The following is a 14,655-nucleotide window of genomic DNA, read 5'->3' as shown; positions in this document are numbered from 1 at the left end:
TTTGAAAATATATGAACCATTTAATTGCAATTTATTTGAAAAACTATTTAGTGATATTAATAGAAGATAGAATTATCTTCTAAGAAGTAAACAAAAATGAATTTATATTTAAAATCTTTTGTTAAATAATGTGACTTTCAAAGATAATTTTGATGTAGATTTGAAAAGATCAAAATTAATTAGTTTTTCAGCATACATTTTGTAAGGAAATGTCCCGCCACACTCCATCTCTGTCCATGGTGAAAAAGCATGTAAAAACCTTTAAAAATGTAGGTTTCCTGTAACAAAAAAACCATACAAAAAAGTTCAACTAAATCTCTTGTATTGTTCCTGAAATATTAAAAGAAAAAGAACATTTTTGTAGCACTTTACTCACCTTTTATCTCAAAAACTAAGTATTTTGAAATATAGTACTACCATTTTTTCCTAATTACACTTACTTTTTGATGTTCTATCATCATCTGAAGTTTGGCCGGTCTTATTATTAACACCCTGTATATAAGAAATTCTTGCCTAGCATATATATATTACACTGAGCTAATATGGTGCAGAGAAATGTTTAACTGCATACAATTTCCCATTTTTGTGATTTTCAGTATCAAATCTGCCAATTACATTTCTTTGATCAAATTCATTTAATATTCCCATTTTAAAATAAAATATATTTATGTAAACTTTTTGATAAATGGAATCAAAAACATTCTAGAAAGAATATGCTGTCTCATGTATAGTACGTATTCAATTATTTAAAATTATTGGAAAATGCTATTTAAAGTTGTGTAGATTTTTGGGATACACACCTATATTTAGAATATTTATTCTTATTTTTATCTGTTTTATGGCAATTTTAATTATATAAGAAAATTTATATTAATTTATTTTTAAAATGTTTGTAATTTGTGCACTTCCATGAAGAATAATAATTTAATTATTTATATATAGATAGATTTTTCAAATGTAAAAAGAAATTATTAAAGTGTAGTAGGTTAAATTTAGTTTGGAAAATGATTAAAAGAACCTCTTTGCTATAAAAATTGTATTTATTGTATTAAAAATTATGGATAAAATTCTATAAATTAAATAAAATTAATTTTTTTCTGATTTATAATTATGAATTAATTTTAAAATTATATATTTTTTATTTAGTAGACACGAATCTTTGACTTTAAAAACTGCAAAAGAAACAAATACGACCGATCTCTATAATCTGAAGCTTCTCAAACCCAATACTAATATAGAGTATGTGCTGAATTTTATTTGTTATTTTATTCATATATTAAAGTTTAAGGATTTTATACTTTTTTATAATATAGTGAAGTTTCATCAAGTGAAAGTCTTAGACAAATTACACAACAAATAAATGGTCTGATGTCACAAACTCACGCATTATTAAATGGAAGTGTGGAAACAAGTACTACACCAAATTCCAATAACTCTGAACTAGAAAGGCGAAATCAAGAACTTGCAGTTCTTTTAGATAGTCATCGCCAAGCCAATGAACAGTTACAGTTTCAATTACAAGAATTAGTAAGAGAACTTGTATTATTTTTATATTTAATTTTGATTTCTTGTTATAATATAGAATCTTGTAGCATAAAACATTGAATAACAATAGAAATCTGCTTTATTGGACCTCACTTAAATTGAATAATAGTTTTTCTAGTACTTTCAGGCAACTGAGCCTATTGTCAAGAGGTAAGCCATCTTAGTAGCTAGTTCACTTCTTTATATCATGAGCTAGGACATCTAAGCACTAAAAATCATTTACATTATAACTATTTACATGATTTTTAGTGCCTAGATGTGTTAGCTCTACTCACAACAATAGGCTCCTTGCCTAAAAATACTAGAAAAACTGTTGTTCAATTTTGGTGATTCCCAATAAAGTAGATTTTTGTTATTGTTTTTAAAAAAAATCTGGAGTTTAGTGAATTTAAAACAAAAATTATTTGTCATCTTACTCCAAATGATAATTCTGAAAATTATTAATACAACTAAAATTATCATTTATGTTCACTTCCTACTTAAGCAAAATAATAAATATTTATTAAAGAAAATTGTGTATTATTTATTTAGATATAACTATTATGTCTTTAGATAAAATTTCTGAAAATTTAAAATAATTATACAGTGTGTAATTTTTATATGATTATTTATACAAAAGCAACAGCTGTGATTCCAGAATATATAAGATAATTATTCATTTCAAATAAAGAGGAAAAATTTCTATCTAAGTTACATGTCAATATTCATTTCTTTAATGTCCATCCATTGATCATTTTGCTCTTAGGATGTACGTGTAATTTGCATTAAATATATTTTCACACACATGTTCATAAATATGTAAGTGCGTGTTTATATTTCAAAAATATAAATATTTAAATTCAAATTCATTAGTGTATTTTGGATTTTTGTCCAGCTACAAGGGAGATACATTAAATTAACAAAACACTACGATTAAAAGTTAAACAGATATAAAATACAATTTTCCATGATGATGGAAATTTTCCATAACAATTAAATGCATAGCGTTAAATCAATAAGTGTAGACTTGAGGCTCGTTTTCTATTTTGCCACTATGAGCCTCTGACAGTTTAATATATTTGTTGAAAAAGTTGTATACAGTGGTACCTTGGTACTCGAACATAATCCGTTCCAGAAAGAGGTTCGAGTACCAATATGTTCGGATTCCAAATCATTTTTTCCCATTACAAATAATGTAAAATGGATTAATGCGTTCCAATCCCCAGTTGATTCGCTAGTAACATAACAGATTAGAGTATAAATGATATTTAGTTTTTAGGCAAGCAGTAAATAACACATATATAACTCTCAATAAATAGTAAAAACATTAAAGAAGTCATTTTAAGAGCCGCCGCAAACTACAGGATGCAAGAGCTAGCGTACTCTCGGTCGCGCTCCTAAGCCCTGCCTTTTTTCCCATGATGCTATGGGCCATTTTTGCTAGGTAAGCTACTCGAGCACGAAGCAGCCGCAAACTACACAACGTTTGCTCGCGTAACTAGTCCACATGACGTGGAATCCAGATGTGGATTGGCTATAGAACAAAGATTTTATTATAACCTATACTTGTCAGTTTTCGTTCCGTCAGTTATTATAACGGAACCTATCTGTCAGTTTTCGTTCCGAACTTTGAAACAGAATGGGAAAAATATGCCTATTAGTTAAGCCTAACTAGGCTTAAGCCTATTTATAAATAACTATTTTAATATACAACGTTTATACCATTTTCTTTTCAATACTGAATGTATTAATCATGTAATTTACGTACATCGATAAAATTCTATTATTTCTTTTTCGACGTGTGGCATGTTTATGTAGTCATCCATTTTCCGCTGCTCTCTCTTGCTAGCGTAATGCTCTCGTTGTTGAATTCTGTGAACAGCGAGAGTACTCTTGTATCGCTGCCCTAGCAAAGAAAAAACCACGTGAGCAAGAAGAGAGGGGCGGAGCCTTTGACGTCATCGGTTGTGCTAGGGCACGTTTGCTAGCATTTTGCTCTCGTAAAGTGCTAGTTTGCGACGGCTCTAACATACGAAAACTTACCTTTTTGATTGCGATATGATGGCGTAAGTGGATGGTGGTGTGAGGAGGAAGAGCGGGAGTTACTGCCGAGAAGGGGAATCCCCTTCCATAAAAACATCTGGTAATGGAACTTCGGGGGTTGCTTCCCTTTTCTGTCGCTTTTGGGCAGGTAAATCTTTAATTAAAAACTTATCCATTGTCTGTTGCTTCTGCCTTTTTTGCAGAATTTTACGGAAATGAGACATGACATTTTCATTGAAAAGGTGTACAGCCCTATTGGCTACCATGGTATCAGGATGAGATTTTTCAACAAAAGCTTGCACATCCCCCCACTTAGCACAAATTTCTTTAATCACTGAACTTGGGATATCCTCCTTCCCTTCCTCCTCTCCCGAAGACATATCCTCAGCCAAAATCCTTTGTTGCTCATTTTGAAGGTGCTCCAACTCTTCTGTAGTAAGCTCGGTACTGTGGTCTTCCACGAGCTCTTCAATATCCTCATTGTCGACCTCCAAGCCTATGCTTTGTCCAATAGAAACAATGTCATCCACAATTTCTTCATTAAAGCCCTCAAAATCTCGCTCTGGTACACAGTCGGGCCAGAGTTTCCTCCATGCTGAATTCATGGTACGGTATGTCACTTGGTTCCATGCATTGTCAATAAGTTGAACGCAATTAAGAATATGGAAATGATTTTTCCAAAATTCTTTCAAAGTTAATCGAGTGTCATTAGTGACTTCAAAACACTTCCGAAACAAGGATTTAGTGTACAATTTCTTGAAATTAAAAATGACCTGTTGATCCATTGGTTGTAGCAAAGCGGTTGTGTTAGGTAACAGATATTTAACCCGAATAAAGTCGAATTCTTCGACTAAATCCTCCTCCAAGCCTGGAGGGTGAGCAGGAGCATTATCTAATAGGAGAAGGCATTTTATTGGCAAGTTCTTTTCTTGCAAATATTCTTTCACACTTGGTGCAAAAACTTCATGCACCCACTCAACAAAAAATTGCCGAGTCACCCAGGCCTTTGAATTAGCACGTCACATAACAGGCAATTTACTCTTCATAATATTGTTCCTTTTGAACACCCTTGGATTGTCGGAGTGATAAACCAACAATGGCTTAACCTTAAAATCTCCACTTGCATTACCACACAGAAAAAGAGTAAGCCTATCTTTCATTGGCTTGTGCCCTGGTAGTCCTTTTTCTTCCTTTGTAATATAGGTTCTCTTCGGCATTTTCTTCCAAAATAGCCCAGTTTCGTCTGCATTGAACACCTGTTGAGGTGCATAACCTTCTTCCATCATAAGTTTACTAAACTCAGCGACAAATTTCTCAGCCCCTTCCTTGTCTGAACTATCTCCCTCTCCATGCCTTACTACGTTATGTATTCCACTTCAGTTCTTAAAATTTTCAAACCACCCTCTACTAGCCTTGAATACAAAAGCCCTTGCACTTGTACCAGGGATTTTCTTCACTAAATCGTCATAGATTTCTAGCGCCTTTTCACAAATAAATGTCTCACTAATGCTATCACCTCGTAACTGTTTCTCATTTATAAAAATAAGTAGCAACTTCTCCACTTCTTCAAGTATCTGAGGCCTTTGCTTTGTCAACGTAGTCACTCCTTTTGCAACATTAGCTCTTTTTATTGTTTCTTTATTCTTTAAAATAGTCGACGACTTAGCCATAGAATATTGGACAGCAAGATCCGAAACACGCACTCCATTTTCGTGTTTAGCAATGATTTCTTTTTTCAGTTCGATTGTTGTTCTCACTGTTTTCCTTTTCACTTGACCACTTTCACTTTTATACTTCTTGGGACCCATGTTTAAGGGATAATAAATCAAAAGAAAAGGATGCTAATCCAAAAAATATAGCACAGCTTAAGTTAATGTGCATGCGAAACAATGACTGTCTCGTAACTGTCTGTCGTGTTAAGGTTAATCATATTTGTCATTGTAAACCGCGCTTTAGTTAGGCACTATCCGTTCTTTTTGTGTGTCCGACCGTCAAGAGACCGTTTGGGATCGAGTTTCATAATTTGAACTTAATCTTGTCAGTTATATGTATACAAAAGGTAAATTGTTTACAAGCTAAGTCTTTGTTCATCGTCTGACAAATGTACACTTTCGTTTCGTCAATTGTTCACAATAGGAGGTGTTTTTTATGTAAGATCCAAGTTGAATGTATGTGAGTTAATAAATGTTCTCGTTAATTTTGTATCGCCCCTTTTTGATTCGTTCACGGTTATGAGAAATCACCACACGTCGACTTGGCGGGCTTTCCTGTTCAAGTACCAAAATTTTGTTCGGGAACAGGGGCATTTTTTTTCGATATTTTTGGTCAGGTACCGATTTTTTCGGGCTTCGAAACGTTCGAGTACCGAGGTATGACTGTACTCTTGTTATCATAGTTGGACCCATTTGAAATAATTTGTGGTACAGTTCTTTCATAGATTTACGCATAGTCAAGGTAGAAATATCAAATTGTTCTCTAAGATTTATACATTCATTACACATACAAATTAAATGGTAAATAGAAAATTGATCCTGACACATTCTGCATTGACTATTCTTGAGATTCATATAATTTGCATTGACCACTTCATAAAACTGTTCAATCTAAGCTGCATATAGAACCTTTTCATCTTAAATGGGATTTAAAAATTAATATAATCATTCGAAGGAGGAAAGCTTAAATTGTTAATATACCATGAATGAAATTTTGAATTCTGTAATTTTTTCATTTCTTGATCAATTGAGTTATTAAACATATTTTCTGCTAAGATAGTAAATCCTAAGTTCCAATCAGCTTCTGTATTGTTAAATAATATATGTGATATCCCATATCTGGCCAGCATAAGACTAAATTTATTTTACCAATTATTGGTGTAATTCCTTTTAAGCTCTTCCAATATGGTATTTATCAATATATTCTTGCCATTGGTCATTCTCTTATAGAACTTCATGATCCTTATTACCATAAAAGGCTCTAACTATAGCCTATTAGTTTCATGATGAATTGCATATCCAGGTACAGCTCTGTTCAAACAATAAATTTTTCTTATATACAGGTATATCTTGAGTTACATCGCTCTCGAGTTATGTCGTTCCTGATTATATGTTGTTTGTCAAAAAAGTATATGGAAAAATAAAAATTAAGTTTAAGTCAGTTTATTCGACTTTAAAACCATCCGCCACAAACATTGAAGTCGTAATATCACTAGAAAAGCGTTGAAAACACATAAAATCATATTAAAATATGTACATTTATAGTAAATGTTAATATAATCATCATAAATCCTAGAGAACAAAACATGAAAACATCTGTGTTTCTGTGTTGTCGTCTGATTTAGCGGTCTTTAAGTGCTCATTATTGGCGTTTAGTTACGACGTAAGCGTAACTAAATGCCAATAATGAGCATTTTATTTACTATTTTACTATTTTATTTAGTGCGAAGACACTTTATTTAGCGAGAGCGGAAAGTCAACTAGCAATTACATCAGCAGAGGCAAAAGGGCGGACAGTGCGGTGTAGAGGGGGGGTATAGCACGTGCCACATTGAACGGTAACATCACTCTCGCCGAAACTATGACTTATGTTGTAACTATACAAGTAAATTCGACTTATGTCGCCTCTCCTGGAACCAATTATCGATGTAAGATGAAGTATACCTGTATAATTATTGTATTTTGTCAAAATGAGACAGCCAATCCATGCCCCACACTGGGAGAGCATAACATATCAAGTTTATTACTATTGATGAAAAGAGCTGAAATTGTTTTTGTGTAGAATTAATTTTCATTTTACCTAGGAGGTAAATTAAATTATTTATTATTCTATTTGCTTTATTCTGTACTCATTGGAAATGTTTTCCAAATGATAGTGTCACAGTAAACTGGATTCCTAAGTATGAAATTTCATCAACTACCTTTAATTTATCATTTAGAAGATAAAAATCATAATCCTGCTTAGTCATTCTTCCTCCTTTTCAAAATGTAAGGATGTATGTTTTATTTGGATTAATTTTCATTCCAGTTGTGAAAATATTCCTGCATTTGATTTAATTTCCTTTGTAAACCAATTTTGGTTGCTGAAATTAACACCACATCATTGGCATATTGAATTGAATAGACTAACTGATTTCCCACTGAAATTCCATCTTCTTCCCAATTAAACTGTTTATCTATGTCATGGATCATAAAATTAAATAAATAAGGTGATAATGGGTCACTTTGCAAGAGCCTACCACAAATGTCAAAAGGGGGTAAGTATTCTTACCACTTTTAATTGTAACAAAATAGTGGCCAAATAGAGATTTACAGTGGAACCTCGGTATACGTCTGCTTTAGAATACGTCCAATTCGGAATACATCCTGTTTGGACGAAACAAATTTTGCTCGGTATACGACTTAATTCAATTATACACGCCATCTATGAACAAGTAGCACTATTGGTGTACTAGACCAGACTAGACGTTTGCAGTCCCATGGTTTATAACTTTGTTAAATTTCTTCTGATTTTAATTTGTAAGTAAAATTTTATTATTTTTATTAATCATGAATTGCAAAAAGGCAAATGAAAAGCAACAGAAAACTAAAAAAATGACTAGAATCACAATGGAACTGAAAAAAGAGATTGTTGAGAAATATGAAGATGGCATGGGTGTTCAAGATTTAACTGTTGCATACCATATTCCAAGAACGATGATATCGATAATCGTGAAAAATAAAGACATTATTAAATCTGCTAACGTTGCAAAAGGGGTTTAATCAATTTCTAAACAGATTATTAGTATTAAGGAGAGTTTGATTTGATTTTGATTTAATGATTTAAATAATATAATACAATATACTGTAATAACTTTAAAAATCTATAATAAAATTTATTTTTTTATTAATATACTCAGTGTTTAAATTATTTTACAACCCCATTAATATATCATATCAAGAAGGATTTTTTTTACATGAGAATGGATTAATCATTTTTATATTACTTCTTATGGGAGAGGTTGGTTTGGTATACGTCCTAGTCCGTATAAGTCCAAACATCAGGAACGGATTAAGGTCGTATACTGAGGTTGCACTGTAATTGCTTTCATAAATAGTGAATCTGCACCATGTATAGCACAGTTTTTCTATTGATATCAAATCAAAGGCCTTTTCCAGATCTAATAGACTTTGTGTCTTTTTCTAGAAAGACGGATTTGAATAGTCAAAAGCAATACAAAAGTTACAATTTCTGTTCTACTCCTCTTAGTGAATGCAAATTGTGATTTGGATTCAAAAAATTCTCTCTTGTCCATTGCTCAAACCTATTTGCAAGAACTGATGTAAAATTTTTTCTTAATGTTGACAATATAGCAATGAGTCTATAGGTACTTGGATTTGACTTTTCATCCCTTTTAAATATTGTAAGTTAGCCGACTTCTAGGGGGAATCGTTAATCTCACGACAGGATAGTCTAGGGTCGTTCGTGTGTGGGTGTGGGGGAGGTGACAAGGACGACAAGTGTCTCACAAAGAAACCTGTTTATTTAAACACAAAACAACTCACACTATGCACAGTTCTTTACACAGGTGAACATTCGAACGTTTTTGTGTCGAAGTGTTTCCTGTTGTTGCTCGATAGTAGGCCCCGGGGCAGCGGCAGGTGAAGCGACTCGTCGGTCGGCGTTGGCGGACTTTTCGATGGACACTTGGATCACCTCTTGTCTCTCTTGAAACCTCTCGGAAAAAGTCCTCTGTCTTTCCTGCTCGGCGATTACATCTATCTCCCTTTTTCGTATTGTTCATGTTGATTGGCTCCACGTCCCCTCTTTCCCCCTTCTCAATTGGTCCCTCGCTTATCTCTAAGCGAAAAAACGACCCCTGTTTGAGTCACGAGAAAGAGCCGCTTTGACGAATCTACTTGACACCGTCTGTTACTTCTGGATGGGAAGAATTGATGGAACTTTGAAACTTGCGCTCATATTTTCCCCATTGTTGTCTGGTCTGAGATATTTTTGAAATTTAATGATTCGACGCAATGTTCCTGTTCATTATTAACCTTTCCCTTTTTCCAAATTTTAATGATCTAAATTTCGTATACGAGCGACTTATCAAAGGTCCATCTCTGCTGGTGGACATTCGTCTACCACCTTTAATTATTACAATTATCGCGTTTTATTTTACATAAGGTCCCTTTTGCCTTTCGACATCTTTTCCTTTTTTTGCGTCGTGGTTTCAAATGACTAATGCGTCTAATCCGATCTTTGATCGGTTTTTGTCTTCCTTAAAATGGACGATTTTCTACATTCATTTTACAATTTTCTAAAATAAATGATTAATGTCAACCCATTTTTGGGACTTTACAATATCATCTGAAAATATGCAGAACATGTTTCAGGGAATATGCTATGTTCATAAATGTAATTATAACTGAGTGCCAAATATTCTGCCACTTCAATTGGTAATCATTTTAGAAAGCTAACTGGAATTGAATCAGGGCCAATAGCAGTGGTTTTACTTACTTTACTAATAATGTTTGCTATTTCAGAGGCCTGCATTTGCAGATTCATCACCATCCTCTCCATACATTACAGTTACATCTCTTTCTGATGGACTAATTCTCATATCCGATTTCCTCTCCTTGAAAAAATCAAACCATTTGACATAATCAATTTGTGGGACTACCGTGAGGTTGGACGGAGTCGGACCTCCTTTCCTCGGTTCACAGGTCAGTTAAGACCTGCCCACTGTCGAGGATGGCTTGTCCAGTCTGGAACTAATTATTTGTCAGGTCGAGTGGAGGAGGAGAGAGCGTCATCGTTGATAAGACCGAGGCGAGATTCGAATAAATGACACCAGTTAAATCAACAAACAGAATTTATTACGAAACGATAAAGAACAGTTACACCGAATAACATTGACAGAGATATTATATACTAACATAGAAAAGTTCGAACCCGAGAGAGAGTTTACAAACAAGTGGTCGTCATACCTCAACAAGTATTGGAGTCGGATGACAGAGTCAATACAAAAATCCGTAATGGCGTAGAAATTCGGCGGAGAGGCTTTGAGTGTAGAATTTCGGCGTTCCGAGGCTTCAAGTCCGACTAGAGGCGGGAGCTACGAATGACGACCCCTTGGTTCTTGCTCCCCTCCTTTTTATTTCGTCCCCTCGTTAATTTTCTCGCCAATAGGCAAATTTTGTCTTTAGTTCCGAGTGTGACTCAGTTTCGAGTTTCGCGTTTTGAGGGGTGGCGATAGGTACAGTCAATCCCCTAAGACGGGTCAGTTTTTGGTTTGGAATTTGGTTATTGATGTCAAGATAATGACTAATTTATATTTTTATTTTGCCGGTCAATTCGAACTCTCACAAATATATTCCTGATTTTCCATTCCGGTTCTTGGACAATATTGTTTCACTATTGACTCCAAAAGAAGATAGTGTTCTTATCCATTAAAAGTTTCTTGTTCAACAAATTAAAATAATTTTTTTCCTTGGCCTTTATGAGATTATATCTTTTATTACAACCAATATATTCAATTAGTCGTCCTCTTGTTCTATTTTTACGGAATACTCTCCAATCTATATTCTTTGAATCTTTTGGCCTTATAACAGTCCACATTGAACTAGTTTCATTCTGTCACCTATTTCAGATTCAAATTTTTTAATATTATATTTATATTTCTTCATTTGTGAATTATTTCCTTTACTTGTCTTCTTATTAGAAAGTGGTAAATTTAAATTTAATCTGATAGTCAATTGTATTGAAAAGTGGTCAAATAAATTATTATTGAGTACCTCAAATCTAGCACAATAGTTTAAGATAAATTCAGAATACAAGATATAGTCAATCACTGATGCACCTCTTGTCAAAATAAAGGTATGTCTACCAGGAGACCTCTTCTACCATATGACCATTTAAAATAAAGAAATCATAATTTTTGGCAAATTTAATTAATAAATTTCCTTTTTTATTAACTCCTCTATTGTGACTACTACATGTATTATAAACTACTGACTATTCCCTTTATAAATCAAATCACATTCGTTTCCTATTCTGGCGTTGAAATCCCCAAGAATTATCCATAGAGAAGTGAAATGTGACCAGTTCAGAAAAGTTCTCTCCATTTCTTCAAATGGGCTTTGGAACATTTTGTAAGATGAGTATAATTAGTAATTATTGCTAAGTAATCATTGGGGAATCCTTTAAATTTCTGATTTTCTAATATAACCATAACAAATATTGAGTAAGTACTCCAATAAGAATGAACCAAATTTCCCAAGGATTTATTTATTAGTAGCATTATACCTCTCTTTGGCCTACCAACTCCAGGTTTTTTTTATTGTTGGAACCAAAATATAATTAAATGATTCTTGTAGGAGATCTATCTCCTTTTCAGTTAGTTTAGTGATCCAAGTCTCCTCTAGTCCTATAATATCATACATTTCTAATAGTTTTTGAAATAAACAGAAAAAAAATTTATTTCTTGGGTATTCCAATTAATGACCTTGATCTCAGATCCTTTGTTTAATAATGAATATATTTTGTCAAAATTATCACTACTATTGTTGGCAACATTAGTATTCACAACACTAAATAAATTAGTCAATTGAATTCTACATTTAAAAAATATTTAGTATTGACTAAGCAATTATTTTTAAAACTATAAGCAATTTTCTTATTTTTATAAATGACATAATCATTTCTTAATAGATTTTTGCATACTTTTCTTCTTTGATTCTATATAAAATGGGAGAATTTTGGCTCTACGATCCCTAGTCTCTTGAGTGAGATTGGGAAATAATCGTAAATTGCTATAAATGTTTTCACGGGATGCTTTCTTGTAGTTATAAAAGACTGATAATATTTGGTTTTTTCTTTGAACAGTACTCAATGTAATTTTTAGAATCGTGAGTTCTTCTTTTCTTATAGTATAATATCCTGTTAAACAAAAATTAAAAACCTTCTAAAACCGATAACTGGCGTGAAATATTTTCAAAATGGCAAATGTTTTCGCTGCCCCTCCTGGGCTCTTCCTCAGGCCAATTCTTTTTGCTGGAACTGGATTTGATAATCAAACAGCATAAATAAATGGAACTTGTTCCATATTTAAACGATCGAGTATGTCAGAGCCCAGGAGGGGCAGCGAAAACGTTCGCCATTTTGAAAATATTTCACGCCGGTTATCGGTTTTAGAAGGTTTTTAATTTTTGTTTATACAACCCGGTGTGGGAGAAGCATTAGTATAATATCCTGTTATTTCTTCAGCTTTAAATTTTATCAATTTCAGAATCTCCCTAAAGAAATTTGTTAACTTTCTTTAATATTCATGTTATCATTCATCAGATAGCCAAATAACATCATATTAAGTTGATTAGTTATATTTAAAATATTATTTGTCATATACTGTTGAGCTTCCATTTTCCTGTCTAAGTCCAGTAGAACTATTTCTAAATTATTAACCTTCTGTTCCAATGAACCAAGCTTGGTCTTAAAATCCTTAATGTCCTGATGTATTAAACTAATTTCTGTTTTCACCTCCAAAACTTGTTCAGTTATAGAACTATGTGAGGCTTGAATTAGTTTTGTCAACTGTCGTAAGCCAGCGGTGGCCGAACTATCATCCTTCTCCATCAACTCAAAACAGTTTACTGGTGTGGATTCAAAATAATTTTTCTTCTCTTCATATCATTTTTCACTCCTCTCCATATCCATAGAAGTCGCAGATTGTTTACAGAGCATAGTCCACATTGGCCGATTTAAACACCTTAATGGCATTACTACTTCTGGTCAATGGAGGCTGTTCTCTCTTTGTCAAAGAATGTAATAAAGGACCCGGATTTTGTTCAATTCCAGTTGTAATAAGTAAAATCCATGTAATTATTAGTAAATATGCTTGCCACAAAATTATCATTGAATAATCCTTCTTTCTCAAGAAAAGCTCACTCAAAATTCATGCCAACACCATTGAATACCTGAAGCACTCCCAAAATATAAAAATTAATTATTTTCATTTGTCTTTAAAATAATAATAATAAATTAGAAATTTGAATAGGAAGAAATTTTCTATAAATGATAAAATAGTCTTAAATGTAATCTTGGTTGTAATAGTCTTTTAAAATTTTTTTTCCCATTTATTCAATAATTCAAAAATAGTGTCATCAGAAATAATTTTTGTATTTAATAAGGAAACATTATCAAGATAAAGTTAAAATATTATTTATTTTTTCTTTTTTAAATTTTCAGGTACAATATACATTAACTTAAAGAATTGATTGGTACTTCAATTTTTATTTATTTTAAACTGCATGATTAGTTATAGATTTATGATTACTACACTCCAGATAAAAGCATATAATCTTTAGATTAAATTGATTAATATATACTAATTAAAAACAAATAAAATTTAAAAAAAATGGAATGGATGGAATGATCTTGTTTTGTGGTTAAGTTATTTAAATCCCTGCTGACTATTTAAAGCCTGCCTTATAATTAAAAAAATATATATATGTTATTTTTTCCAGCATTTTTTCTTATTACTGATGCTAATTATTTATTATTATTTCAAATAGAAAGCAAGAATAACAAGATTGCAGAGAGATTTTGAGAAGGAAAGAAAAGAATTGCAAGAAAAAGCACATAAGGAACAGGTAGCATTAAAGGATCAACTGCAAGTTCATATTCAGACTATAGGTATTTTGGTTGCTGAAAAAACAGAACTACAGTCTTCTCTTACTCAAAGTCAACAGAGTGCTAAACAAAAAGCAGGTTTGTTTGAAACTTTTTATTTTGAAATTATTTCTAAATATTTTTTATTTATAGGATATGATAGTTTGATTACTATGCATATTCTTACTGAAAAGTTAGATCGATTGATAAATAATATATTATATATAAATTTTTTAAGAGCCAGTTTTAATATAAATTGTTTAAAAACAAGTTTTCAATCTTTCAATTTAAGGAAAAAATATTTTTAATAATTGAAGCCCTTGGGGACATATAGTGCTAACTCTCAGTTTGTGGCATTCTGAGGTATTCAGCTACAAATAATGCTCTCTAACATGAACATGCATCCATATTGCCAGAGAAAAAGTACACTGGGACATTGCTGGTTGC

The 14,655-nt window shown here is 32.3% G+C and overlaps 2 protein-coding genes across 3 annotated transcripts in view; one reads left to right on the top strand and one right to left on the bottom strand.

The window, feature by feature from the left end:
* The window catches only part of LOC136969961 (transmembrane protein 268), a 364,695-nt gene that overhangs the window by 247,131 nt on the left and 102,909 nt on the right, over window positions 1–14,655 (bottom strand). The window lies entirely within an intron of this gene.
* LOC136969955 (golgin subfamily A member 2-like) overlaps window positions 1–14,655 on the top strand; it is a 77,017-nt gene that overhangs the window by 32,423 nt on the left and 29,939 nt on the right. Inside the window, exons 4-6 of one of the 2 annotated variants that reach the window (XM_067264301.1) lie at window positions 1,150–1,239; window positions 1,314–1,527; window positions 14,112–14,307. In XM_067264301.1, the coding sequence (XP_067120402.1) occupies window positions 1,150–1,239; window positions 1,314–1,527; window positions 14,112–14,307 (500 nt within the window). Of the gene's footprint in view, window positions 1–1,146; window positions 1,240–1,313; window positions 1,528–14,111; window positions 14,308–14,655 lie in introns of both variants that reach the window. The other variant, XM_067264300.1, reaches the window with a different exon arrangement.

This window comes from Centruroides vittatus, unplaced genomic scaffold, assembly GCF_030686945.1.
Source record: "Centruroides vittatus isolate TY-2023 unplaced genomic scaffold, ASM3068694v2 contig_1832, whole genome shotgun sequence".
Taxonomy (NCBI): Eukaryota; Metazoa; Arthropoda; class Arachnida; order Scorpiones; family Buthidae; genus Centruroides; species Centruroides vittatus.
Note: the sequence above shows the minus strand (reverse complement) of the source record. Positions and strands in the feature narration are given on the sequence as shown.